This window comes from Urocitellus parryii, chromosome 1 (genome assembly GCF_045843805.1).
Source record: "Urocitellus parryii isolate mUroPar1 chromosome 1, mUroPar1.hap1, whole genome shotgun sequence".
Lineage (NCBI taxonomy): Eukaryota > Metazoa > Chordata > Mammalia > Rodentia > Sciuridae > Urocitellus > Urocitellus parryii.
In genome coordinates, this window is record NC_135531.1 from 251,284,119 (window position 1) to 251,310,225 (window position 26,107).

General features: G+C 42.6%; 1 protein-coding gene across 1 annotated transcript in view; it reads left to right on the forward strand.

Moving 5' to 3' along the window:
- Window positions 1–26,107, forward strand: part of Kiaa2012 (KIAA2012 ortholog) — a 106,869-nt gene that overhangs the window by 48,856 nt on the left and 31,906 nt on the right. Inside the window, exons 13-15 of the mRNA XM_077795065.1 lie at window positions 600–668; window positions 9,205–9,281; window positions 23,970–24,107. Coding sequence (XP_077651191.1) covers window positions 600–668; window positions 9,205–9,281; window positions 23,970–24,107 — 284 coding nt within the window. The remainder of the gene's footprint in view (window positions 1–599; window positions 669–9,204; window positions 9,282–23,969; window positions 24,108–26,107) is intronic.

Genomic DNA, 26,107 nt, shown 5'->3' on the forward strand with positions numbered 1-26,107 from the left:
TATTCTCTTCAGTCATTCAAACAGCATTGTTTTAATATGTTTTCATTTTGACTGACAAGGACAGTTAGGAGAAGAATTCTCACTCCTGGTGGCTCTAACAGATCACAAAAGGATTCATCAAGATGTGTGAAAAGCTTTTCTTGTTGGCTGAAGTCAGATGGGTTGGGATCCCTCCTCTCTGCCCTGGTCCAATTTGCCCCTTGTTTGGGAGCTACAGCTGGAGACTGGGGCTCCTCACACTTGTGTCTCAGCCCTGTGGCTGCACATCTCTTCAAATCTGGGCACCTCCTCCAGCGTATGTCATACGTTCACTGTTTTATGTTCCTTCTGTTAGAAGTTCTCTCAGAATTTCAGCATCATGGGCCCAGGAGTGTTTCACCTTTAAACATCTTAGATTAAAAACAGTATTTTCCTCAATGTTTTAAAAAATCCTAGATCAACATTCTCTCCCTAGTGGCATCAACAGATTCTCAAAACTGTCCAACTGATGCTTAGGCATCAAGGCATCTCCTTGTTTTTTTCCCCTATCTTGGGGTAAGGAAAAGGGACTTTCCTCGAGTTTTTCACACTCTTAGGTAAACTCCCTGCTTGTTTTTCAGCCTATGAATCTGCCTATTCAAACATCAGCCATGAAGAGGAAGGATCCAGTATCCAGCAAGTCCTGCAAAGTAAGCTTTTCCCTAAAAGACTGTCTCTACTTGTCTGTCTCATTTGACTCGTGAACATATGATTTTCCTACCTACACTTCCAGGAGCACATTGTACCTCCCCTAATATACCAGTAAAAGGGACTTTACTTCTTGGGAAGCCTGAGAAAAGTGGAGTCCTCATGAATTACTCAAGGACAGCCCAGTATGCTGTAATCTGAGTATAAATATTAGAAAACACTAGAATTTGGCTCCAACCAAGTGCTTGCACTTAGCTGGCCCAGGAAGGGTAAATTGCAGGGCTGTCCTGTGGGTCCCACAGGCTGTACACTGTACAATTCCCACAGTAATGAGGTGGACATTGCTCCCTGGAGTTGTGCACAGCTCAGCCTGCAGAACCACAAACTAGGAAGCTCTATGGAAAAGACCCTCTGACTTGCATTTTAAGTGGAAGACTGAGGCCAGCTCTGCCTCTTCCGATTCCTATAAGTTTCATTTCCCCCATGGAAAGATATACAAAACTTCGGAGCTCATCTTCCACCCACAGACAAGGCTGCTGCTGCTGCTGCTGCTGCTGCTTCAGACCAGGGGGAAATGATGATTAGGTAGACATTCTCTCCCTCTCCTAAAAATAGTCTTTGATTAACAGGGAAATGTGTGTGGTCTCCCTTGCTGCTTATTTGGGGGGCGGGGGGGGGGGGCGGGCGGAGAAGCAGCTTGCAGGAGGGATCTGGCCTAGTAACAGGAAGCAACAGATTGAGGGCTGGAGCCAGAGCTGGGTGGAGGCAATTGTTCTTGCCAGAGATTGCAAAAGTAGAAGAAAAGGCACAGACATATCCTTGCCAATCTCAAAATCTCTAAGCAGAGAAATACCTGCGGGTCTAGACCCTGCATTCCCCCCTTGCTATCTTCTCAAGCAGACACCCTGACCTCAGTAGGAGGAACTTCAGTGTTCATTTGCTCATTTTCACATTGGGCCAGAGCAACTCTGAAATAGCAGCCTTCTAGTAAGATGATGATGGTGGTGGTGGTGGTGATAATGATGTTGATGATGGTGGTGGTGATGATGATGGTGATAGTGTGGTGATCATGGTGAATGATGATGGTGCTGGTGGTAGTGGTAGTTACCCTACTTAGCTCTGATATGCCAAACATTGAGGTTTTTTTTTTTCTTTAAAGATTTTTTTAAGATGGACTCAGTATCTTTATTTATTTTATTTATTTTTATGTGGTGCTGAGGATCGAATCCAGTGCCTCGCATGTGTGAGGCAAGTGCTCTACCATCGAGCTACAGCCCCAGCCCCTATCTTCACTTTTTATCTAGGATAATGTGGCTCAGAAAGGTTAACTGACTTGCCCAAAGTTATATGAAGTACACAGCTAGAATTGAATCCTGCATTTTTCTGATATGCCTGGTTACTAGTGGTATCAATATAAATAGGCACATTTCTGTCTGATAATATATGACTTCATAATGACTTCTTCAAACAAATGGCTTCTGTTGAACACCCATCTCCCCCTCCAATTCCCCTTACTCAGTATCAAATACCCTTTTGTGGGTCACTGAAAATGACTTTTTGCAAATTTATGGGGAAAAGAGAAGAAACTGAAAAAAAAAATAAAACTATGGGAGAACCAGTGTGGAGGCAAATTTTCAATCAAGATAGTCTGTTTTACAGGATAGTTCTTCAAACCAAAACATTCTTCCTAGTACAGCCAAAAAATGTTATAATTTCACTTATTTTTTATTAAAATGTCACCAAACAAGAGATTTTCTTTGGATTAAGAAGAATCCTCTTGGGCTGAGGGTATAGCTCAATGGTAAATAACTTGCCTTGCATGCACAAGGCCCTGGGTTCACACTTTTGAGAAGCTAATATATAGTCATTCACACTTTAGTGAAAATTTAATCAGTAGTCCTTTTGCAGCCCAGCTGAGATTAGATGCACTGAGGGACTAAAAGTTCTGATACAGGACAGAAACAGAGATGAGTTATTTGGAAGCAAGTGGAGTTTTAAGGGTTGAAACATTCCTGACAGGTGGAAGACCCCAGAGAGCGTGGATGAATAGAAGCATGTCAGTATATGGAGAGGGGGACACTGGAAGGAGGAAGCACAGTAAGGGAAATATAGGGTGTCAGAAACAAACTTACCCTTTCACAGCACGGCCCCATGGCCAGCTCTATATAAAAAGGGAAAAGAAATTTATTCTTTCTCCTCTCTACTCCTAATAACTAAAAGATCACAGACTAACACAAATCTCTTGCTTCCAAACTTTAAAATACACTGTTCTCTGTGCTTGGGGCACAATCCTCATCTCTTCCTATCCAATGTATTTTTTTTTAATTGTGGTACAATACACATAACCTAAAACTTCCCATCAGAACCATTTTTAAATGTACATAGTAGCACTGAATTACAATCACATTGTTACCAGCCAATCTCAAGAACTCTTTTCATTTTGCAAAACTGAAGCTTTATACCTAATAAACAACTTCACCTTCTCCCGTTCCCTAACCCCCGGCAACCTGTACTACTTTCTGTTATCCTCAATTTTTACCCCGGTCTTGGTTAACTCCTATTAATCCTCAGGAAAATGCATTCGAATCACTGCCCGTACATAAGCTCAGAGTGCCTCTTTCAGGACTTAGAATATAAGAACTTTATTTGTTCCCTCCATTTGCTCAATGACCTTAACAAAAAGTCCCTACATCTCTTTGTCTAACATCCCCCATTTATTTTTAAGGAGAAGGATGTAACAGTAATATGAAAATACCTGATACCCTCTGGAACTGAGCTAAAAGAGCAATTCATGATATCTTTGCATTGGAATCACCTACACAGCTGTTACAACATTTTGTTTTATTTTTGGTCATTTTTTTTTTTTAAAGAGAGAGTGAGAGAGGGAGAGAGAGAGGAGAGAGAGAGAATTTTAATATTTATTTATTTTTTTATTTTATCGGCGGACACAACATCTTTGTTGGTATGTGGTGCTGAGGATCGAACCCGGGCCGCACGCATGCCAGGCGAGCGCGCTACCGCTTGAGCCACATCCCCAGCTCCCCGTCATTTGGTTTTAATGAACATTTTTTTCAATAAAAGTGAGAGTAGGCTAGGGCTATAGTCAGTGACAGAGCACTTGCCTGGCACGTATGAGGCACTGGGTTCAATCCTTGGCACCACATAAAAATAAACAAATAAAATAAAGTCATGCTGTCCCTCTACAACTACAAAAAAAAAATTAAGTGATAGTATTCCATATATATTACATAGATGGTGAACTTTATGGGTATTTGTGAATGTGAAAGTTGGTTTCAATTATTTGCAAATTATTTTAAAAGTTAGGGATACAGCCAGGTGCTGTGGTGCACATCTGTAATCCCAGCAATTTGGGAGGCTGAGGCAGGAGGATTGTAAGTTCAAAGCCAACCTCAGTAATTTAGCAAGGCCTTAAAGCAACTTAATGAGACCCTGTCCCAAAATATAAAATAAAAATGACTAGAGATGTGGCTTGGTGGTTAAGCGCCCCTGGATTCAATCCCTGGTACAAAAAAGGTGGGGGGGGCAGGCTGGGAATGTAGCTCAGTGATAATGCACACCCCTGGGTTCAATTCCCAGTATTAAACACAAGGAAAAAAAAGGTCAGGAACCCATATAATTTATATTTTACAGAGGCATGAAGTCAAATCATAAACACTACAAGGCTGGAAGAAGACCATCACTAAGCTAGTAGATGAGCCTGACAACACGCCAGCACCATGTCTCCGTATTGTGGTCTATAGTCATTATAACATCTGCAATAGCTCTTGTGCCATTATTTTACATAGAAGAGCCTTTATTCATTTATATAATATTCATATATATAACCTAAATATACATATACACATATACATTTGTAAAAGCCCTAAAAGACCAACTCTTGGGCCAGAGATGAAAGTAAGAAAAAGTGAAATGGTCTAACAATTTGATGATTCTATTTCCAAAAAAAAAAATAGTTTTATAAATCTCTCTAACCTTTTACTTATAGATTCACTAATAGTCTAAAGAACCCTCTCTCTTTTTTCACTCCAACTTCAGTTTTACTATAGATATGATATATCAGGGATATTCACAAATCTAAGGATTCTTAAAATTCTCAAGGTGTGTCCCTCCCAGGTAGCCAGGATCTGCTGTCATTCAGTATGTGAAATGCATGAGGGAAGAGGCCCAAGCAGTGAAGTATTTGGTAAAATGCATTTTCAAGCTGGAATGAATTTTAAAATTGTGTGTGTGCTTGCATGGTGTGTATCAGTTTTATTTCTCAACCTATAATAAAACTTAAAACATGAAATTTTGTCAGAGTAATCAAAAAAATTATAATTTTCATTAACCAGTCATCAATAAATATTTTTAAAAATTTTTTTAGTTGTAGTTGACACAATACCTTTATTTTATTTATATGTGGTGCTGAAAATCGAACCCAGGGGGGCTGGGGATGTGGCTCAAGCGGTAGCACGCTCGCCTGGCATGCGTGCGGCCCAGGTTTGATCCTTAGCACCACATACAAAGAAAGATGTTGTGTCTGCCAAAAACTGAAAAATAAATTAAAAAAAGAAAAAAAGAAAATCGAACCCAGGGCCTCGCATGTGCCAGGTGAGTGCTCTACTGCTGAGCCACAACCCAAGCCCAATAAATATTTTTTAGAATACCTTTTTCCTGAACTGGAATTGAACCCAGGGCCTCACACATGTTAGGTAAGCACTCTAGCACTGAGCTACATCCCCAGCCTTATAAATATTATTTTCTTTTTTATCACATTTCAAATATTTGTGTTATCTTCTCATCAAAAACAGTCATTAAAAGCATGAGATTTTTCTTTTTTTTCTCTCTCTCTCTCTCTCTCTTTTTTTTAATGAGTTTTTTCTTAAGGCTTTTTTCCCTCTTGGTTTCTGTTGCTCTTGCTTTCTTCACACATTCCCCTGTGGCCTAAGGATTTTCCTTTATTCTCCATTCAATTCCTCATTTGAAAATTAATGTAAACACCAGCTGGGGATGTGGCTCAGTGGCTGAGTGCCCCTGGGTCCAATCCCTGGTACTGGAGGAAAAAAATTAAATTAAAAAAAAAAAAAAGTAAAGAAGAGATAGAGACTATCACAGAAACTGAATTGGCTGGTCACTTTGTATGCAGATATAGTTTCAGCTCTAAAATTCCCTTCCTCCACAGGGTCGGTCTTCTATCACAAATATCCTAATCAATCCTGTGATGTATCCTGATTGGAGGGCTTCTCACGTAGTTGACATATTGTTACAACACAATTCAAATTTAAATTCCATCATCTAACTTGGCTTCCATTTGGGGCTTGGTAAACTGCCATGCACCTTTGGACTTTCCCATTAAAAATAATTCATAAACTTTTGAGAGAAGCTGGTATTCCCAAAACGAAAGCCAGATCTTTGAGACTTAGCTAGCCTTTGTCTAAGAAAATATAAGTAAATAAAAGGACTGCTATTCCAAATTGGAGGAAAAATACAGCCCTCCTATTTGCTAGGCACTTCCACATTTAAATTCAGACTGACTCATATTTTCTAGATCCATCTACTCCCAGGGGTATATCTTTAGCCTGGAGACTTTCTCAGGTCTCCAGGAACTATTTGATATGCCTATCTCACCCTCCTCCTCATCTAGGAAGATTTAAAGGGAGACTGTGCAGCATAAACAGGGTCTTAAATCTTGTCCCAAGAATTTGATAATTACAATACCAAAAGGCCATCTTGGGTCTTGGTCTCCTTCATGAAACAGGCAGACTTAAAATTTATTATAATGCTACAAACGCTCTATAGGTCATAGGCATCTTGAGTCACCCCATATAAAATAAAGTATTTTTAGATATTCTTAAGGCCAGCAGGACCAGAATAATTCTTCCTTTTATAGTTAAGTTTATACTGGGAAGAATTTTATTTTAATAATTTGGAATCTGCATTTGCATTTTCCATTTATGACCAAAAACACAAAACCATGAAGGTACCAGGGCTGGCACTTAAGCCTTCACCTACTGGTTTCTGCTGGGGCCAGCAAGTCCATTATGAAGCCGTGGGAAGGCGGGGCAGTTTCTGAGATCTTTTTGGCTGTGGAAATGTCCCAGGCAATGAGATACTACAAGTTATGGGTTCCATGAGAGCATTCTAGTAATCAGAAAGAGAGATTGTATGGGTGGGAAAAGGCCCTAAACAGATTTAAAGAGGTTCCTGCCAACGCCTCCAACCACTACTGCCCTGGTAACCACAGAAAATATGGCCACCCCGGAGCCTGTAGGAAGGTCCATGTTCTTTGCCAAGCCCTGACATGTATCTAGGAAGGAGCCAGGTGGCCCTCCTAGCCTGATAAGGTGACTCTTTGTAGTTAGGTTTCTATTTTGGCATCAGATGAGGCCCATGAGGCCCGTACCAAAGGAAATAAGTACCTTGAAACAATTGTCATAATTATGATTATGTTCCATTTCTCTTCAAACAACAACTTGGGAATGGAACACTGTCCACGGGGACTTAGAAGGAAATTTTAAGAGGCCATATTCTGTCTAGAATCTGATGCTCTTTCCTGCTTTTTAGGTTTTGAGTGTTAGCTGAAGGATCCCATGATCTGAAAAGGCAGAAGGGGTTTGGGATGAGACCCCCTCTAATAAGGGTCATCTCTGAGACGGCCTGGTTATCTGGCTAGGAATGCTATCTCCTCACTAAAAGCCTGTGGTTAGATTAATGCAAGCGTTTGAAAATCTGTTGGGGCCTGATGGTGGGCAGCCAGGGAAGGAATGTGTTTTCTGTTTATCTCTTTAGTGGCAGAAATGTTCATCACACAAAGACTGTGAGCTCCCAGGTTCACGCATGCCTGGAAGTGGTGCAGTGTGTCGCCCGTGATGTACACACCAGCTCATGGGCAAGGAGGAGAACCAGGCCTTGTGTTCACAGGCAGGTCCCAGGGTTGGTCAACGGGTTAGTCGGTTTCTCTGACTTGATCGCAGGGATAGATCTTTCCATATTGTTCCAAGAGGCAGTTTTACCACCCCCATTGCTTTATCTCCCAGGAATGCAGTTGGAGTGGTGTCTCCTCCTTGACAGCTGGGACCTCAGTAAATTACCAGGGTCTTGACCCAAGAGATGAGAAGTCCTAAGTGATTTTTCAGTCTCCTATCTAAAAATGTGTTTACATTTCTTGAACTCTGGCTGACTGATTCATTCTCCTGGTGTTGCAAGAACTTCCCTTATGCATTAGAATTTATAAGTTTCGTTTCTGAGAGACCCAAGGTTCTTTCCAAGCCACAGTGAAGTGAACCTCATCGCAACACAATTCGGCTGGGCCGGATTTGTCCAGAGGATGGATCGCCGCCAGGCAGCTGTGATGTGGCAAGCTCCAAGCGAGGCGAACAGGAGGCAGGGATGTGGAGGGAGAAGCACAAGACGTTAAGTCAGGACATCTGGGTTCTGGTTCCTGGTCTTGTGCTATTCTGAGATACGGCCTTGAGCCAATCTCATAAAACCACTCTCTAGGCCTCAGTTTCCCCCCAACCTGACTTAAAATAAAAAATGTTTAAAGTCTCTGCAGAAGCCATTTTCAAATAAGACAGAAGGGAATGGCTGGGGGGGGGGACGGAAGATCAACCCACAGGGGACCTTTCTTCAGGTCAAAAAGACAAAAATAAAATACAGAGTCATGGATGGTCACAGGCTCGTAAAAGAGCTACTTATGAACCAAGAATGGAGAGAACTTTTTGTTGGACACTGATCCCTTAGAGGAGACTAGAATCCTTATGAGTAGAGCCATGTGCTTAGCTAAATCTTTTCCTCAAATAAACATTCCTTTATAAACATTACAGTTACTTTCTTAGGGAGAGAAAAAGAAAAAATAAATTCTACCCTGAAGCATCATGGAGTCTTAGAGTCAGACAGTTTTGGACTGAAGCCCTCACTAGTTGTTGGCATTCCATATCATCATAGAGGAGAATCCTGGGGATTACACACAACACCATGTGGTTCCTGCCTCTAGACAGTCTTCATCACGTCCATTAGTCTCCTCCCACCAGCCCCACCTCAGCCTTGACCTTCCTTTGTTCCTTGCTCCCACCTCTCCTGTCGATGGTCCACATTTTGAAGGGAAACTGAAGTCTCTCATCTCTCTATCTGGGAGCTTGCAGAAGCATTTCCTACTTTAGCAAAGGGTAATCATACAAAATTTATATTCCACAGCATCAGCAGGTTTTTTCCATCAATATTTCCTTTTTAATTTCAGAGTTATTTGAATTTTAATAGCACAAAGAATTTACTTTTGTTCTTCTAAAGAGCAACCAAAACAAGAAAAAATCCAAATTTGAATACAAGGTCTTAACACCATGTATAGTGTGGTGTTGAGTCTGTGCCTGTAAAAGTTACAGGTGTTATTTGGTGGATAAATCTGAATTCCATAGGTGTATATGTGTTTATAATTTTACATACCTATGAAGTAGGGGTGCATGTGTGTGGTTCATATAAAAATTCATGAGACCTAGATATGACAACCTTGATTCTTTTTCTCTCCGATTTTCAACATAGCAAACACTGAATCTGGAACCAATCTTCGCATGAATCTTTATGAAATTTCACCTTTGACCCAAACAACAGAGAAGCAGGTATAGTACTGACTCTGAATGAGCATGATACTCGTGATTAAGACCCTTGGGTTCTTATTCCAGCTTGCTGAGTGACCCTAGGTGAGATTCTTACCTCTCTGAGCCTCTTTTGCCTACTCACTAAAATGAAGCACATAAACCATCACATCACAGAGGTTACTATACTCAGACTAGGAATGTTTTAACTGAGCTTGGACTATTGTCTGGATCTTCATGTATATCAATAGGCTGAGAAGGCTTTTCCCTGACTTGTTAAAACTCAGAGAAGGAACAAGGAAACACCAAAAAGCTATCCTCTATTGAGGCAAAAGGCACACATTTTCATCCCTAATGGGGGAGGGGGAAATTAGCAGTCATGGAAAAAATTGCGATGATCATGGAGAAAAAACATTTCCTCTATTAATAGATACTAGGAATATCTATTAGTGTTTCAAGGTCATATGTGCAGAAATATTTACAAGTCTGCTTCTTCTTTGGAAGCTCTGAGGCTGGGACCACCTTCAGATTCCCGCTAGAGAGTCAACTCAGGGCAATTCCTAGAGCCGAATCCAAGTCTCAAAGAACTTGAGGCAGAAGCAGCGCAAAGCCCAGGGCACTCCAGTCTCTCCCAGCTGTGTGACAGTCTCTGGGGCCATGATCTCTTATTTCTCCCATATCTCCAACTTCCTGCCACAGTCTGGCTCCCCTCCTCCCCCTCACCTGTTAAAAATAACAGTAGAAATGGGTGTTTCCCCAGTGCCCATGCAGGCTTCTAAGGTGGGCCTGAGCTCACTGTTGGAACCCAGGCTTGGGTCTGGCCTCTGCTGAGGTCAACACAGCTGGGCCGCCTTTCCCTGCTACCGAGCAACCACAGAACCAACCGTAAAAGTTTTTTGTTTTTTGTTTTTTTAAATGCCTATTTTTGAAGACACCCCTTATAAGGAATCTAGAGGCTTTTTTAAAATAAATAAATAAATAAGAGAACTCGTGACTAAGGAAAATATAATATGGTATATTTTGGTAATTCCACAACTCCAAAGGCCATGCAGATGCCTCCTCCACACTTCAAATTCATGCAGCCCCATGACTGCATTTTAACATCACTGGGGATGAAAGAGAACCTCAGTCATGTAATATTAAGTCCTAGACTCAGTCATGAACTTTGCTGTCAGAAAGAAGAGCACCAGGCCCTGGGTCTTAAATTTGAATCCTGGTTCCTCCTGCATAGCTGTGACAGGCTTTACTATGAGAACTTACTATGAGAACTTCATGGACCTCCTTTGTGAAAAGAGGGGATAGTTTCCTTCAGAACCAGTTGATTCCTTATAAAGTCTCAGTGGTTTTTATTCCTTTAGAAAAAAGCCTGAATAAGAAACCCTTTGAGGAAAAGTCTAAGGGGCCCCACCAGTCCCCAAACCCAGAGAAAATGGGGAGAAGTTTAGGGGTACTTATGGCCTCTCACAGCCCCTAATTCTCAAAGCTAATGGCCCTTTATTGGATTAATCACTGACTTCCATGTTAACTACTTCCTCAACCCACTCCACATAAATGACTAATTTCATGTTTACTATAAAGCATCTGGAAAGGATTTAGAAACAAATTTCTGCACAGCAGATTTCAGTTACCTACCTTGATGGGCCACTGGCAAACAGGGTGGATTCCTTCCACTGTGGCCTTTCCCACTCTGAAGCAGGCGACGATATCACACAAAATTGATTGTAATCAGCATCAGCCGTTCCTGCCCTTGTTTTTTGTTTGTTTGTTTGTTTTGGGTTTTTTTTTTTTTCCATTAATTCCCCCACTAACTCAACCCCCCTCCCTTGGGATCTGGCCCCAAAGGGAGCCACATAAAATATTTTTTTTTAAATCACAGTGCCTGCTGAGGTGTGGGGGTGGGGCGGGCTATCCCAAAGGTGGGATATTTTGGTACCAAGACAATCTGTGGGTGGGAGAGTCAGGGAGACTGTGCTTAGCAGCCTGGGTTGAGTGGAGTTTCCAGGTTTGGGAAGTTGCCTCTGGTGCCCCCTACTGGTGGGATTGAGCACCCCACGCCCTGGCCGGAGCAGAACTGGTTAGGATCCTGCCCCCAGTAGCCTGCAGAACACTCTGAAAGGATAGCAAAAGGTGAGAAGAGCCCCTGAGGCACCCCTTCCACGTCTGACCAGAAGATCAGGAGGATCAGGGCCTCGGCGGTAAATCCTTCAGTAGAAATGAAAGCAGCAACTGCCATGAGCAACTTCTAGGAGTTGGAAGAGGGGGTTAAGTTGTGGGAAAGAGGGGGAAGAAAACTACAAGGGGAAATGTGGAGATGAAAAGAGCAATGAAAAAAGAAAAAGGAGACAAGCAGACATGTTTCAACTCCAAGCTCCCATTTCCTCTTTCAAATGAACTGCCTCCCCACTGTGAACAGAATCAAGTATTTATGAAGGCATTTTTTGCATATTAATAGCTGCATATGGATGGAGCCTTGCCAGTTCTGAAGTCCTAAAGGTACGGTGCCCTTTTTTTAATGCAGGTCCTCCCAACTCCTCACCGAATTTGGTGTTCTTCAGATTTATTTCCCTTTCTGCCTTGTGGCTCCTCCTCAGGCCCTGCATTTCATTAAGGGAAATTAGTTCCTAGGATACCTTCAGAGACCAAACGCTGCTCTTCCCTCTGTGGGTAGCTGACATCAATCGCCAGAGAGCTTTTCCTCCTCCCCAGGGCCTCTCTGTGGAGGCTGCAGGTTGGGTGAGGTGACCAGCACCTAAAAAGAGTATTAAAATTCCTCAAAGAATCATTAACATATCTCTGCCGTGGTAGAAAGTAAAACTAGAAAAAGTAAAATAGTTTCATTGACTTTAACATTACTGTCCATACTCAATAAAGATTCAGATCAACATCGAGAACCAGTCCAAAGAATAAGCAAAAGACATAAGCAATTAACATTAAAAAATGATGGTGGGGTGTGGCTCAGTGGTGGAATGCTTGTTGCCTAGCATGCACAAGGCCCTGGGTTCAATCCCCAGCATCACCATTAAAAAAAAAAAAAAAAAGATAGTAATAGAAAACAAATATGGAAAAAATATTCATCCTAATAGCAATATTTTTTCTGAGTAGCAAATTAAATGCATATTGAGGCAAATTCCATATTGAGATTTCTGCCACCTCCCACTTTTTTAAACGATTGCACCCAGAGCTGCCAAGGTGTTGGTAAAACTGGTACACCTACAAACTTATGCTGTATTATAATTTGGTTGGATTCATTTGTAAAGCAATGGCAATATGACTCATGAAATATGAAAAGGTATTCATCCCCATTGACTCAGTATATCTGACTTCTAGAAATTTATATGAAGGAAATAATTCAGCAGGGGGAAAAATGAGTAAACATATCCATTGCAGCATTACCTTAATAGAGAAAAATTGGAAACAGCCTAGAAGTCTATCAGAGAATTGATTATTATGATGGCATAGAGGTTTAATTCATGCACTTTTTTAAAAGATGATTATTCATGCTAGAAACTGTGACTTAATACTAATGATTCAACACAGGGTTTCTTAACCACAACATCATTGACATGTGGGAGATGTCCTGTGCCTTGTAGGCTATTGATCGACATCCCTGGCCTCTACTCCTTAGATGTCAGTAGCACACCTGCCCAGTTGTGACAACCAAGTGTTTCCAGATCTTGCTAAATGTCCCCAGGGGAGCAAAATCGCCTACCTCAGTTGAGAACCAGTGATTTAACATTTTGAAAGTATAATTATAATTGAAACTACTGTTTTTTGTTTTGTTTTAAACTATCTATAAGGAAAAGACTTGCAAATGATACAATAAAAAAGTACAGTCAGGTTAACTTGAAATTGGGGTGTGCTGAGTTGTTTTTTTTTTTTTTTTTTTTTTTTTGCTTTTATTTTGTTTTCCTGGGATTTTTTTTCAATTTTTTAAATTTTCCCTATAAAAGGGAAAGATGGATCATGAGAAGAGCTGATTTTATCCAAGGGTAGCTTAAAATATCTAGGAGTCACAATATACAACAAGAATACAGCAAGCTAAGCAGGGCTCAACACCATAGCACCATCATTTTCTTCAACTACTATTGGTTTAAGTATTTAACTAGGTTTTTATTAGGCTATTGAATAGAGCCACCAGAATTCACCTTTCAAAGACCTCAACCCTTTTTCAACATTTTATCCCTCTGACTGTAAAGCTCAGGAAGACAATGAATTTGCGCCTCCCTCCCGCCCCCCCACCCATTTCCCCCCAGCTCTCAGAAAACTTTGGGTCTCAAGTATGAAACTCTTGTCCATCCAGTCAGCTTGGGACAAAGGCAGGGGTGCTGAGCCCAGTGGTTTAAAGAACTGAGAAAGCAAAGAGGTTGTCAGCAAAGAGTAAAGAGCAAACTCAACCTCTAATTAGATTTCCCAAGAATCCTTGCATCACTTTGTCTAAAATAAGAAAAAGAGTATCTCCCCTGGCCTCACCTAATGGATTTTCTCTCTTTGTTCCAACTATCTCCAATATTGGGAGAGCAAACAGCCTTTCTCACATGCTTTATCTTGGGTTTGGCTTTTGTTGCTTTGTGGATATTAGACACAATTTAGTAGTGTCCTAAAGATTCTGTTCAATTTGATCCTATGTGTCCTAAATTTGCTCTTTTGGAATTTCAGAGAGTAACCTGTAATTCTAGCATGCTAGGATTGGGGATGAATAAACCTGTGTACCCCATCTGTTTCCTCGGGAGTTCATAGATTTTTTTTTTTTCATATTTCTTGTCAGCTGCCTTCTTTCAAGACAATAAACCCACACATACACCTGTGGACCCACTATGTTTTGTACAAAGGTTTTAAAGTAACCTTTTGTCTCAGTGTCCTTCAAAGCAATACCATACCCTTTCTTCTGGTTAACATTTTGGAAAACTGTTACCTAAAAGAACAAGCTACATGAGTTGGGGCTATAGCTCAGTGGCAGAACGTTTACCTAGCATGTGTGAGGCACTGGGTTCAATCCTCAGCACCCACCACATAAAAATAAACAAACAAAGGCATTCTGTCCATTTACAACTACAAAAATTTTTTTTAAAAAAAAGAACAAGCTACAGGACTTGAAAGACTTTTTTTTTTTTTTAATCTTGCCTAATTTACCTTTGTATCCCTGTGTTTAGCACAGTTACTGACTGACACATGGAAGCCACTTTTTTTAAAAAATCAACAAATAGGGCTGGGGTTATAGCTCAGCAGTAGAGCACTCGCCTGGCTTGTGCAAGGCCCTGGGTTGGATCCTCAGCACTACAGAAAAGTAAATAAATAAAATAAAGATATTGTGTCCATCTACAACTAAAAAATAAATACTAAAAAAAGGCAACAAATAAAATTCTTTAGTAACATGAAAGATTTCATATCATAGGAAGCCTATCATCTATAGAAATACATAATTCATAGAAAAAAAAAGCCCATAATTCTATAATCCCAGCTACTCTGGAAGCTGAGGATTTCGAGTTCTCAAGGTCAGCCTGAGCAATTGAGTGAGATCCTATCTCAAAATAAAAAAGTATAAAGGGCTGGGGATATAGCCCAGTGGTAGAGCACCCCTGGGTTCAATCCCCAGTACTAAGAAGAAGGAAGGGGAAGAAGGAAGAAGGAAGGAAGGGTGAGCCCAGAATCCTGGAAGGAGGCATCAGAGCTTTTATTTGTTTTCTCTTCTCTGATAATGACAATGAAATTCAGCTGACATTTCTCCCAGGATACACACAACCTCCAGTGCCTCCTGCTGTTGGTTGCCATTTGGTATTTGGTATTTTGCTCCAGGAGAGCTTTGGGTCATGTGCAGACTTGGAGATGTCAGCAAACATCCTTCTTGGAGATCCCTGTGAAGCTGATGAGTAGGATCAGTCCTAGCACTGACGGCTAGAATTAACTTTCTGCACTTCCCATGGAGAGAAATTCGAGGAACTCTACCCCTGCTTTATTTCTAAAGTCAGCTCTGTTTCCCTTAGGTCCTTACTTATACTCAAGCTCGCTCTCATGCTCTCTCTCTCCCTACCTCCCTCCATGAGTTTATAAATAGCTTTGGTTGTAGAACTTGATTCAAAAGCCCCCCCCCCCCCGCTTTTTTTTGGTACCAGGGATTGAACTCATGGGCACTGACCCCTTAGCTATATCCCCAGCCCTCTTTTGTATTTTATTTAGAGACAGGGTCTTACTGAGTTGTTTAGCACCTCACTGAGTTGCTTAGCACCTCTCCAAGTTGCTGAGGCTGGCTTTGAACTCCGAGATCCTCCTGTCTCAGCCTCCCAAGCGGCTGGGATCACAGGCATGTGCCATCATGCTGGCTCAAAGGCTTTTAGAGGAACTAAACAAACTTCATCTTCAGGTCCAACCTTACCCACAATATTACTTTTTCACCCAAAACTCATTGGGCAATTTAAGGATAATTTCTTGAAAGGGTTATTTTTAATTACAAAAATAAAAGTTTTTATTTGTTGAATTTTTATGGTTATCATTCATTCCAATGGGTCTGTATTTATTGATCTCTTGGCTGCTAGTAACACATAATACCTACCTAGTTGATTCCTTTGTCTTTTTATTTTGGACAATTTATAATATATGTAAAGGTTAAGAGAACAGTAGGGTGAACTTCCATGTACCTATCTACAAGTCTCACCAATTATTTACCCAGTACCTTAAGAGGGGTTTTGGTTTTGGTTTGGTTTTGTTCCAGGGATTGAACCCAGGGGCACTTAACCACTGAGCCACATCCCCAGCCATTTTTATTGCTTAGGGGCTCGCTAAATTGCTAAGACTGGCTCAAACTTGCAATCCTCCTGCTCAGTCTCCTGAGCTGCTGGGATTACAGGTATGCACCACCATGCGGAGCTAAGAGGGTCTTTCTGAATGGTAATAACAGGCAGTGTTTTTTAGGTTTGTGTGCAGGGTGTAGGATTATCTCCCTTAATCCTTACAACAGCCCTATGGTAGGCACAGTAACTATTCCCATTTTACTCATGAGGAAATAGATGTCAGGACCAAAAGGGTGCCATTCACAATGACCTGCACTTACAAAGAGGCCTAGGGGTAGGAGGCCCATAAAGCTACATCCAGATTCCACTTTTCTTCACTGGCTGTGAAGAAGTTATGTACCCTCTCTGAGGCTTACTTTCCTCATGCGTACAGGAGAATCATATTTCCCTCATGGGGTCATGACAAGGATAAGATGAAACAACATATAGGATGGGATTAGCACAACGCTAGGCACTCAGCAGCCCCCAGTAAATTATAATGATTATTATTTTAGTCTCCTGCCTTGAAAGCCATGAGACAGAGGACTTGGAGCTTGTATACAATCTAAGTGTTCAGATGTGTAAAAGGAGAAGTTGAAAAGCAAGAATAAGGGCTGGGGTTATGGCCCAGCGGTAGAGCACTTGCTTAGCACGTGCAAGGCCCTGGGTTCGATCCTCAACACCACGTAAAAATAAATAAAATAAAGGTATTGTGTCCAACTACAACTAAAAAATAAATATTTTTTTAAAAAAGAAAGAAAAGCAAGAATAATTGAAAGGAAGACTGAGCCAACCATCTCTCCCACCCCCGGCTCCTAACACCCCATCCTCCTGAGCATCCTCTGTACTGTCTAGAGGGTTGACCTTGTTTCACTGCTCAAAATGCTGCCTATTAGAGATTCCTTGGGTTTTTTTCCATCTCATGAAATTTTTTTTAAAAAACTTGTTTTCCACCTCTACCTGAGGTAGCAGGGCTGCAGGCCTGGGGGAGGAGGGAAGGCAGGGAGGCAGGGAATCCAGGGGCCTCTTGTCCAGCAGGGCCTCTACCCCACGGCACATAGCCGCTGAGGAAAACTGTCATCTGACAGGAGGACCCAGTGGAGAGCAAAGGACATTTTTCTTTTTCTTCTTCCAGCCTTCTGCTGTCCCAGCATTCCCAGGGCTTGCCTAGTCCAGCTAAATTATGAATTAGATAAAATTTTATGAGATCTGGGATTCAAAGCACCATGGGTAACTTTTTTTTTTAATTCCCTAGTGAAAAGTGACTGGTTTAAAATAACTTTTTTGGAATCATGTACAAGTAGAGTTTCCCTGTCTGTTGGTTGTCAGATTGGAAAAGTCATAGCAGACTCAACAGAACAGGGAAGTCACACAGGGTGAGATTTGAATTTGGAGTCAGAAGGAGGTGGGGAGTTGTTCCCACTTCCCACCCTCCACCCCACCTCCCATCTCTGCTCTAAGATGGGATGTGTCATCGCCCCAGTGTGGTGAAGCCCCAGCCAGAGCACAGTCGGACACCCCCTCTCAGAAAACGCTGGCTTCTGCCTCCCTAGGGGCAGAGCAGATCATTCTTTTGGCTCAAAATTCTTCTCCTGCAGCTTCTGCTAAGCCAGATAAACAATGATTCTGTTGTGTCAACAAAGCACTTAATTAAATTGAGGACAATATAAATTAGAAGTCACAGATAAAGATTTACTTCCAAATAAACTAGAATGAAAGTGTCCTGTGTTTCACTCTTCTAAATCTCCTTCAAGAGAACAATGAGATGAACCCTGTTTTCTGGGTAGGGAAACTGAGGCACAGAAAATCCAGTGACTTAGCAAATGAGTCCTTCATAAAGGCTAGGATAGGAGATTGCTATATTTCTCTTCTACATTAATGCTTACTAGCTTTTGGGCTAAATTTTACTAAATACTCCGGAGAATGTAAAAAAAAAAAATGTCCTTTTATTGAGTTGAATGGATTGAGACAAAATTCCTGACAGGAGAGGAACCAAAAACTTTTTTCTAGCTAAAAACCAAACTTTGTCTCCACCCTGTCTGCTGGTGGAACTATCCTGAAAATTATCTACTTGGCCTATCTTGTCAGCACCAAATTGCCTTTAGAACATACAAAGTGGACCACGACCTCAGGTGGCCAAGATGAGCAGGATGGACCCAGGCAACTGGCACAGGACGGCTGAGCACATTTGTGGTGAATGAAAGCAGGCCTTGGTGTGAGATCCTTCTGCTCCCTGGAAAGATGCAGTGCAGGCAGGCTGGGTTGTTGAGTTGAGATCCTGGGTGTCCCATGGGGCCTTCTGTACACCAGAGAGTCCCTCCTCCTCCAAGCCAGGGAAACTAGACAGAGGCCAGGTCTCAGGTAGAGGCCTCAGGGGTGGCTGGGGTGGTCAGCCTTGCTGCAGGATAGGTCCCCTGTAAGTTCACCTGAGGTTGATAGTGTACAAAGGCCCTCTCAGATCCTCTCTTCAGGCAGCCCAGTCCCAGGGAACCAACAGATTCCATACAGTGCACAGCCCTATCCATGTCCTCATTTCTACTTAAGGTCCCCAGGCTGCCATGGGAAGAAGTAACAGAGCCCAAGGTGGAAACCAGCCAGGCCCTTCAGCCAGTAGCTCCTGGCAAGAGTTGCCCCTTCCAGGCTTTGGTCTGGGGTGGTTTGTCGGGGGAGGGTTTCCGAAATCGCAGCCCTCCTTCTCCCCCACCCCCAGTGACTAAATCTCTCAGATCTCTCTTTCCCCACCAGGACTCAGGGAAGTGAAGGAACAAACTCCCAGCCCAGGTGGGGGGCCTGGTGGTCGGAGGAGAGACAGACTCTTTTCCTTTGTTTGCTCACAGGAGGGGACAAATGCCCTGTGTGCACAGAGGTTTGATGTGACAACTTCATAGACCTCTTAAGGGTTTCAGCAAAGGCCTCCCCACCTGCTCCCCATGCTTTAAGATAATGGTGGGGTGTGTTCCCCGTGCATTTCAGATCTTGGCTACAAAGGCCCTCCTCCTGTTTTCTTCCTTCAGCTCAGCTTGCCCACAGGTTCCCAGAGACTCTTGGCAGCTCCCTCTCAGGCAGAATGAAGTTGTGAGCTGCGTGGGAGGCACTTAGACAGCCAGAGTGTTGCAGCCTCCTTAATGAGGGACAAAAGCTCTTCTTGGAGCCATTGAGCGGCAGCTACAAAGGTGGGGAACCCCAATTAGAAAAGAGTGGGAGATGTCGTGGGAGGAAGGCCTGAGGGACGCCTACAGGACAGATCCTTATCTTTGGTTACACTGTGAGACCCATGGGTGGGGATGTGACAGCTTGGGTTCAGAATCTCCCCTTCTCTCTTTCTCCTTGCTCCCACGCCCCTCTTCTAGGGTTTGAACCCAGGGCCTCCCACATCCTAGGCAAGCACTGAGCTACATCCTCAACCCTTTGTTTGGAAACAAGATCTTGCTAAATCTTGTTAAATCTTGCTAAATCACCAAGGCTGACGGAGAATTTGCAGTCCTCTCGCCTCAGCCTCCCAAGTAGCGGGGATTACATTAGACATCTGAGGTCTGTTTGTAGAACCAACTCCTGATAATGACTTTTTAAAATACCAACTGAAAGGAGGAGAAAAAATTACTGGGAAGAAGGCTTTTTTTCCCTTGGGTCTTCAATTCAGGTATTACAGTCCATGAGTAAAGAAAAGAAATGACAAGAATTTACTTAATTTTAATGGCCATTCCCTTTAAGTTGTGGTAAATATGTGTGCCTATGGATATTTGTTTACAGCAATAGCTCCCTTTTTTGATAGCTCAATTGAATCACATTATGTTTACAGCAAGATAATAATCCTGGATTTTCCATGGCTCACTCTGTCAGAGTATAAGATTAGCTCTTGAATTCATTAGCAGTCATCTCCTTTTAAATGTCAGATAACTTTTTAAATGCCAAGTATTACTCAATGCCTTCTGTGCAATTCAAATCAGCTTTACCAAATTAACTAGTTAATCTTCATTGTTTCACTTACTAAAGAGAAAGGCTTCCAGGTGTTTTTAGGAGACCATAAAATATTATTTACAGTACAATATAGGTGAAAAGCTGGGTTTTGATTTTCTGGTAAACATTTCACCTTTCCATCAGTTTTTAAATCATTCCCACCAAAGTGTGCACATGAAGTAAACAAAAACAGCTTGAGGTTTCTCTGCTTTCTTCCAGTCCCCCATTTTCCTTCCCTTCCACTTAGCCTTGTGGTTTTTTTTTTTTTTTTTGGGGGGGGGGCGGTATTGTGGAGGGGTTGTTACCAGGGATTGAACCCAGGGCACTTAACCACTGAGCCACATCCACAGCCCTTTTTGTATTTTATTTAGAGACAAGGGTCTCACTGAGTTGCTTAGGGCCTCACTAAGTTGCTGAGGCTGGCTTTGAACTTGTGATCCATGGATTTTCCACTGCTCACTCTGTCCGAGTATAAGATTAGCTCTTGAATTCATTAGCTCTTGAATCACAATCTTTCCTCAGCCTCCCAAGCTGCTGAGATACCAGGCCACTGCACCCAACTAGCCTTGTGTTTTCTTCTCCCTACTATGCTTTTAGAGACCTAGACTTCTGATTATTCTTTATTTTGTTCTCTTTGCTCTCAACATACCCAAGAGCTGGAAGTGTTCAAAGGCTCTACCCCTGAGAAAACAGGATACATAGAGCCTAGGAGGCTGGGGCAGAGCAGGCCTAGAAATCGGGAACACTCAGCTTTCCTTTTGAAAGAACCCCCTGCCTGAGTTTAGCCTCCAAATATTCAGACCACAGAGCTACAGACTACTCTGACTGCTAAAGATAGATCCATCCAGCGCTGGCTACTTCTCGCCATCCAGCTCTTGGCTCCAATGCTACCTCCTCAGAGAGGTCTTCCCTAACCAACTCAAGGCAAGTGGCCAGCGCCTCCCCATCACCTTCCATCCTACTACCCTTGCATTGTCTTCATAGATGAGTCACCACCTCAAATCATCTCATTATGTGCTCATTTGTCTGACACATGGTAACATTCCAAAAGTATCAATTTAATGAATAAATGAAAAACAACTCAAGCACATGACTTGCTTTCCTGGTTTCAACTGTCTGACATTTTTCTCCTCCTATCTTTACCTTCCAGAATCCTCTGTATGTGTTCAATCTTTTCTTTCCTCCCATCTCCCAAACTCCCTCTCACTATCATTGATTTGCTAGAACACTTGCACATAATAGGCAAAGGCATTACTACACATTCCAGGGGTTACAGAACCTTCACTGAAACATTCCGTCAGGCTAGAATTGATGGCCCCTAAACATTAGGGAGATGAGCCATACAGTCAAGAGAATTGTTAGAAAAAAAGATTTACAGGTCAAGTGGCTGGGAGGGACCTTCTTGAAAGCACTTGGAGTCTCCAATCTTGAATCTGAGTCCCACATAAGGAGTGAAAGTAATCCCAGCCATTGGAACTGGTCTTGGCTATGTCTTTTGTCTAACACAAAATCTTTAGAGATAATGGAGACATTTCCCTCAAATCAGTACTTTCTGATTTCTATTATTCCATCCAGTGATTCATGCAAGATTGTGGAGGCGTGAAAGCTTGAAATGCTTTGTATGATTTGTGCTTGAACCAAAAGCTTTCATTTGATCTGGAAAAGGGGAGGAGCCGTCTCACCCTGAGAAACTAATCAGATATATGGCTGAGATGACAAGAAATTGGATATGTATTTGTCCAGGAAAATCTTTATCTCAAGCCACATTTCAAAACAAAGGAAAAGGGTGTGGGTGTTCATTGGAATGATGGCCACTTGTGGGGACCCACCAACTGTTCATGCCTCATGAATACTTGTGGGTGATATAAAAGTTATGGGAGGGAGAGTTTATGACTGCCCAGAGAGACTGACATCTGAGAGTTCGTCTCCTAGAAAATATGGAAATGATCAAATCCACACCCAGGGTGATCTCATAGCACACTAATGTATATGGCCCCAGCAAATCAGCCCCCAAAACTAACAAATAACTTTCCTCCTTGGGAATGGGCAGCCAGTGCCACGTGCAGAGGTCAGGCCTCCAGAGGTCAGCACACATTCCCTGTGGAGCCGTGCTGTTGCCCCCTCCTCCTCTGAACTGAGGCAGGCCCTAGCTGCAGATTGCCTCTGGCGTCCTTCACTCCTGTGTCCAATACCCATCAGTTCGGCAGGTAGATAGCAACTGTATGTTCATTTCCAAGCCCTGAGCCAGGCACTGCTGTGACAACAGGAACAAGATAGCTGTGGTCCCTGCGCTGGTGAAGCTTACGTCATTGCTTCCCTTATCACTTCTGTCATCTCTTGGGGAGGAGCATTGCACAGTCTCAGCATCACTATGGGCAATGGGGACAGAATGGCCCCAGGAGGGCACAGATGAGCCATACCTAAAGGCTGAGGGGTCATGAAAGGAGAGGGAAGGGCAAATGAATGTCTTGCTCCAGGAACTGAAAGGCCAATGTGGGTGGTGGCCCTTTGTACTTGCTGTTTCCACAGTAAGGTCAACACTTCTCACAGAGAGCCACACATACCTTCTCCCACCTGCTTCAGAGCCTTGCCAAACCTCACTTTCTGGTGGGGCGTTCCTCAACTCTCCTGCTTAACCCACTATGGCCCACTGTCCTATATATAGGGCACCTATAAAAACTTAAATTGAGCAATTTTGTAGGTGTCCTGAAAAATGTTATAGGTTTTTATAGGTAACCTATATATAGAAGATGGGACATGATGGGTTAACTCTGAGGTCTCCACATCCATCCCCATCTGCCCCTCAACACCTTTGTATTTCTTTTTTCTATATCACAAATAACCTTCAGACATAACTTATGTTTCTCTCCTCTGTTCTCTCTTTCTTTTCTGTGCAATGGAGGTGTACTCTTCATGGGGGTACAGACTTCCACTGCTGGATTCACTCTTTCTGCCATAGCAAAGGCACCCAATAAATATTCCTTGAATGAATGAACAAGGCCAGAGAGATAGTCCAGGGCCAGGCAGGAAACTTAAACCTTTTAAGCCTGTTGGCCTTCACCCTGAGGCCAATGGCCTTTAAAGGTTTTAAGCAGAGGGGTAATGTGGGCAGTTTGCCTTTTGAAAAGATCACTCAGGTTGTAGTGCAGGGCACAGGCTGGAAGGCAATTTCAGGTCAAGCTTTTTGGTACTTGAAATGTGACATCATTTGGGGCTGAGGTTGTGGCTCAGCGGTAGAGTGCTCGCCTAGCATGTGCAAGGCCCTGGGTTCAATTCTCAGCACCACATAAAAATAAATAAATAAAATAAAGATATTGTGTCCGATTACAACTAAAAACTAAGTATTAAAGAAAGAAATGTGACATCGTTTGCACATTGTGGTGACGGCAGAAGAGACAGACCCCACCCCACACTGGGCCTCCTCTCTTAGCCCATTCTTCCTTCCCTCTCAGCCACTTTTGTTCCAATCACTCTTCCTAACACACTGAATACATTTCAGCTTGGAAACAAATTGGAATCTTGCTGTAACCTTATTTGTTGCAAGGCAGATTTAGTAACCATTCCTAGCTATTTGAAACTATAAAAGTAACAAAATGATCTAATTTAAAAAGGAGTCTTGGGCAGTGATTTTAGGTCGGCTGTATGCCAGCTGAATGGCTTTGAACAAGTTGCTTACACTCCTGAAGCTTCCCTTCCTCATCTGTGAAATGGGGGTACCATACTTGTCTCACAGGGTTGTCCAGAGAATTAAATGAAATAATTACAACCTTGGGAAGGTCCGTTTTCCACTTCCCTGGTACTAATTATTAACCAGTCTTGAGTTATTCTCTGCACATTTGGGTCCCCTGTGTCTTCCATGGTAAAAATAGGTGTTATTATTAGTGTTCCATGATGAAAACATTGCTTTTTATAAATATTGGGGGATTTGGACTAGCTCTTGTTGCTCTGTGTGTCATGCCTATGAAAGCTGGGCTTTCTGTTTCTCTCCCAGGGAGCCCCGCAGTCCTTGGAGGCAGCAGCTCAGAAGACGGGAGAACCTCAAAGTTGTATAAATAAAGGGCTGATTTGTTCAAACGGAAAAGAATTTTACACACGCAAGCTGCACATCGACATGACGCCGTTCCTGAAGGTGATCTCACACTGAGAAGACGAGGGGTTTTATAGACACATACACAGGAATTCCAGTTAATACACTTCTGCATGGTACAAAAACAGCTTCAGAAGTCCCTCAGTGCTCCTGATTTATCAGAAGAGACAGAAAATACGCAGTTTGTAGCAGATGAGGAAAGAACAAATTAGGACAGTAATCACAGCCAGCCATCGGGAACAAATCAGTTGGGTGTCTAGTTTGGGTGGTGGGGACAGGGAACAGAGAAGAAAAAGGATAACTTTGAACCACCTGATAAAATGGGCAAATATAATTCATTTTATCTTGACAGTAGCTAACATAATTGCTACTGTTTATCACTGTAACTTAATAGAGTTGATACTCCTACTGTGAAGGAGACTGATTCTTGAGTTAACTAGTCAGAAGTCAACTGCAGATTCTCTTTTGGATATCTGCCTTGTTTCCTGTTCTCTAATAAGAGCTCATTGATCTCCCAAGCTCAGCTTTGTTTCTAGTTAAGGCCACAGAGAGTTCTTGCGGTGAGGATGTCATTTGTCTATCTTTGCGGTACTTCCTCCCACCCTAGCATCCCTAGGCATGTGGAAGGTGCTCACCAAGTGCTCCAGGAATTGTCCCTCACAAGCCCTTTTGTTTAGGGCCCTTCCTACCCATTTTTTGCCTCCTTGGAGTTTACTGAACTGGAAATATATGACCATGGAGTCCAGGAAATTAACCAGGAACCAAGCCATGTCTGGCATGGAAGGATCTCAGGTCCCTCATACTACCTTAGGGGACACCATTCCAGGCCCTTGATAGGAAGTGATTCAGAAAGACAGGGGAAAAGAGAAGAGACACTTGTAATGTTCATAATGATGGCACCCCTAGTGCTATGTAGACTGGTCCAAGGACTTTGGAGATCATGAGCATCACCTTCCCACCCTCAACCAATTCAGAGTTCTCAGATGACACCTCTCTGAGCTGCCCTAAGCCCAGTTCTGCAAGGTGGGGCTTAGATTCGGCGGACACAACATCTTTGTTGGTATGTGGTGCTGAGGATCGAACCAGGGTCGCACGCATGCAAGGCGAGCGCGCTACCGCTTGAGCCACATCCCCAGCCCCCTGTTTATTCTTAATAATGACTTAGTTCTTCCCTTAGGACTTGAAGAACTATGGTTAGTAGTTTCTAGGATGTGATATCATCATCATTATTGCTATTTATTCATTTAACCAATATTTTAGCACCGGTTACCTACTAAGTGTCTTGCACTTTCTGAACATCCGATACATCTGTGAACAAAACAGACCAGGATAGGCTGGGGTAGAGGCTCAATGGTAGAGCACATGACCAGCATGTGTGAGGCCCCTGGTGTCCATCCTCAGCACCACAAAACAAAAATCAAAAACACAGGGGCTGGGAAGAACAAGATCCTACCCTGTTCCATACTAGTGTAGGCAACAAATTATTATTAGCAAATAATTTCTGTTATTAGCAAATAAGAAAAGTATTCAGAGTGGGAAACTTTACAATAATTTTTTTGTATATTCGGTGTTCTCAAAGCTTTTGTGTTACACTTTTTTCTTCTGCAATTTTGGCACAGCTCTAAAGAAGGAAAAATGCAACATCCTTCAATCCCACTTTCTAGTCCATCCTCCTCAAGACTCAGTGAATGGAAATTCCACTGGACTCACAGAACACCTACTCCCAGACAAGTCCTTGCCCAGAAAACCACACCTTCTCTTGGGAACGTTGAGTGTTAACAGCTTACCCTACCTAGGCCTTCTCCCTATTGACAGGTAGCTCCTGGATTCTTGAGTAATGCATCACAGAATGACACCATCTCACGGTTATACAGACAAGAACGGTTAATTTAAACAAAGAAAAGCACCCAGGCTGGAGCTGCATGGGAATCAAACCATCCTATGCATTTCATTCATGTATTTCCTGCCCACCCCTGGGGCATTTTTTTCATTTTTGCCTGATACGTATAGAAAGAGATGAGGGTAGGAGATAAGACAGAGGC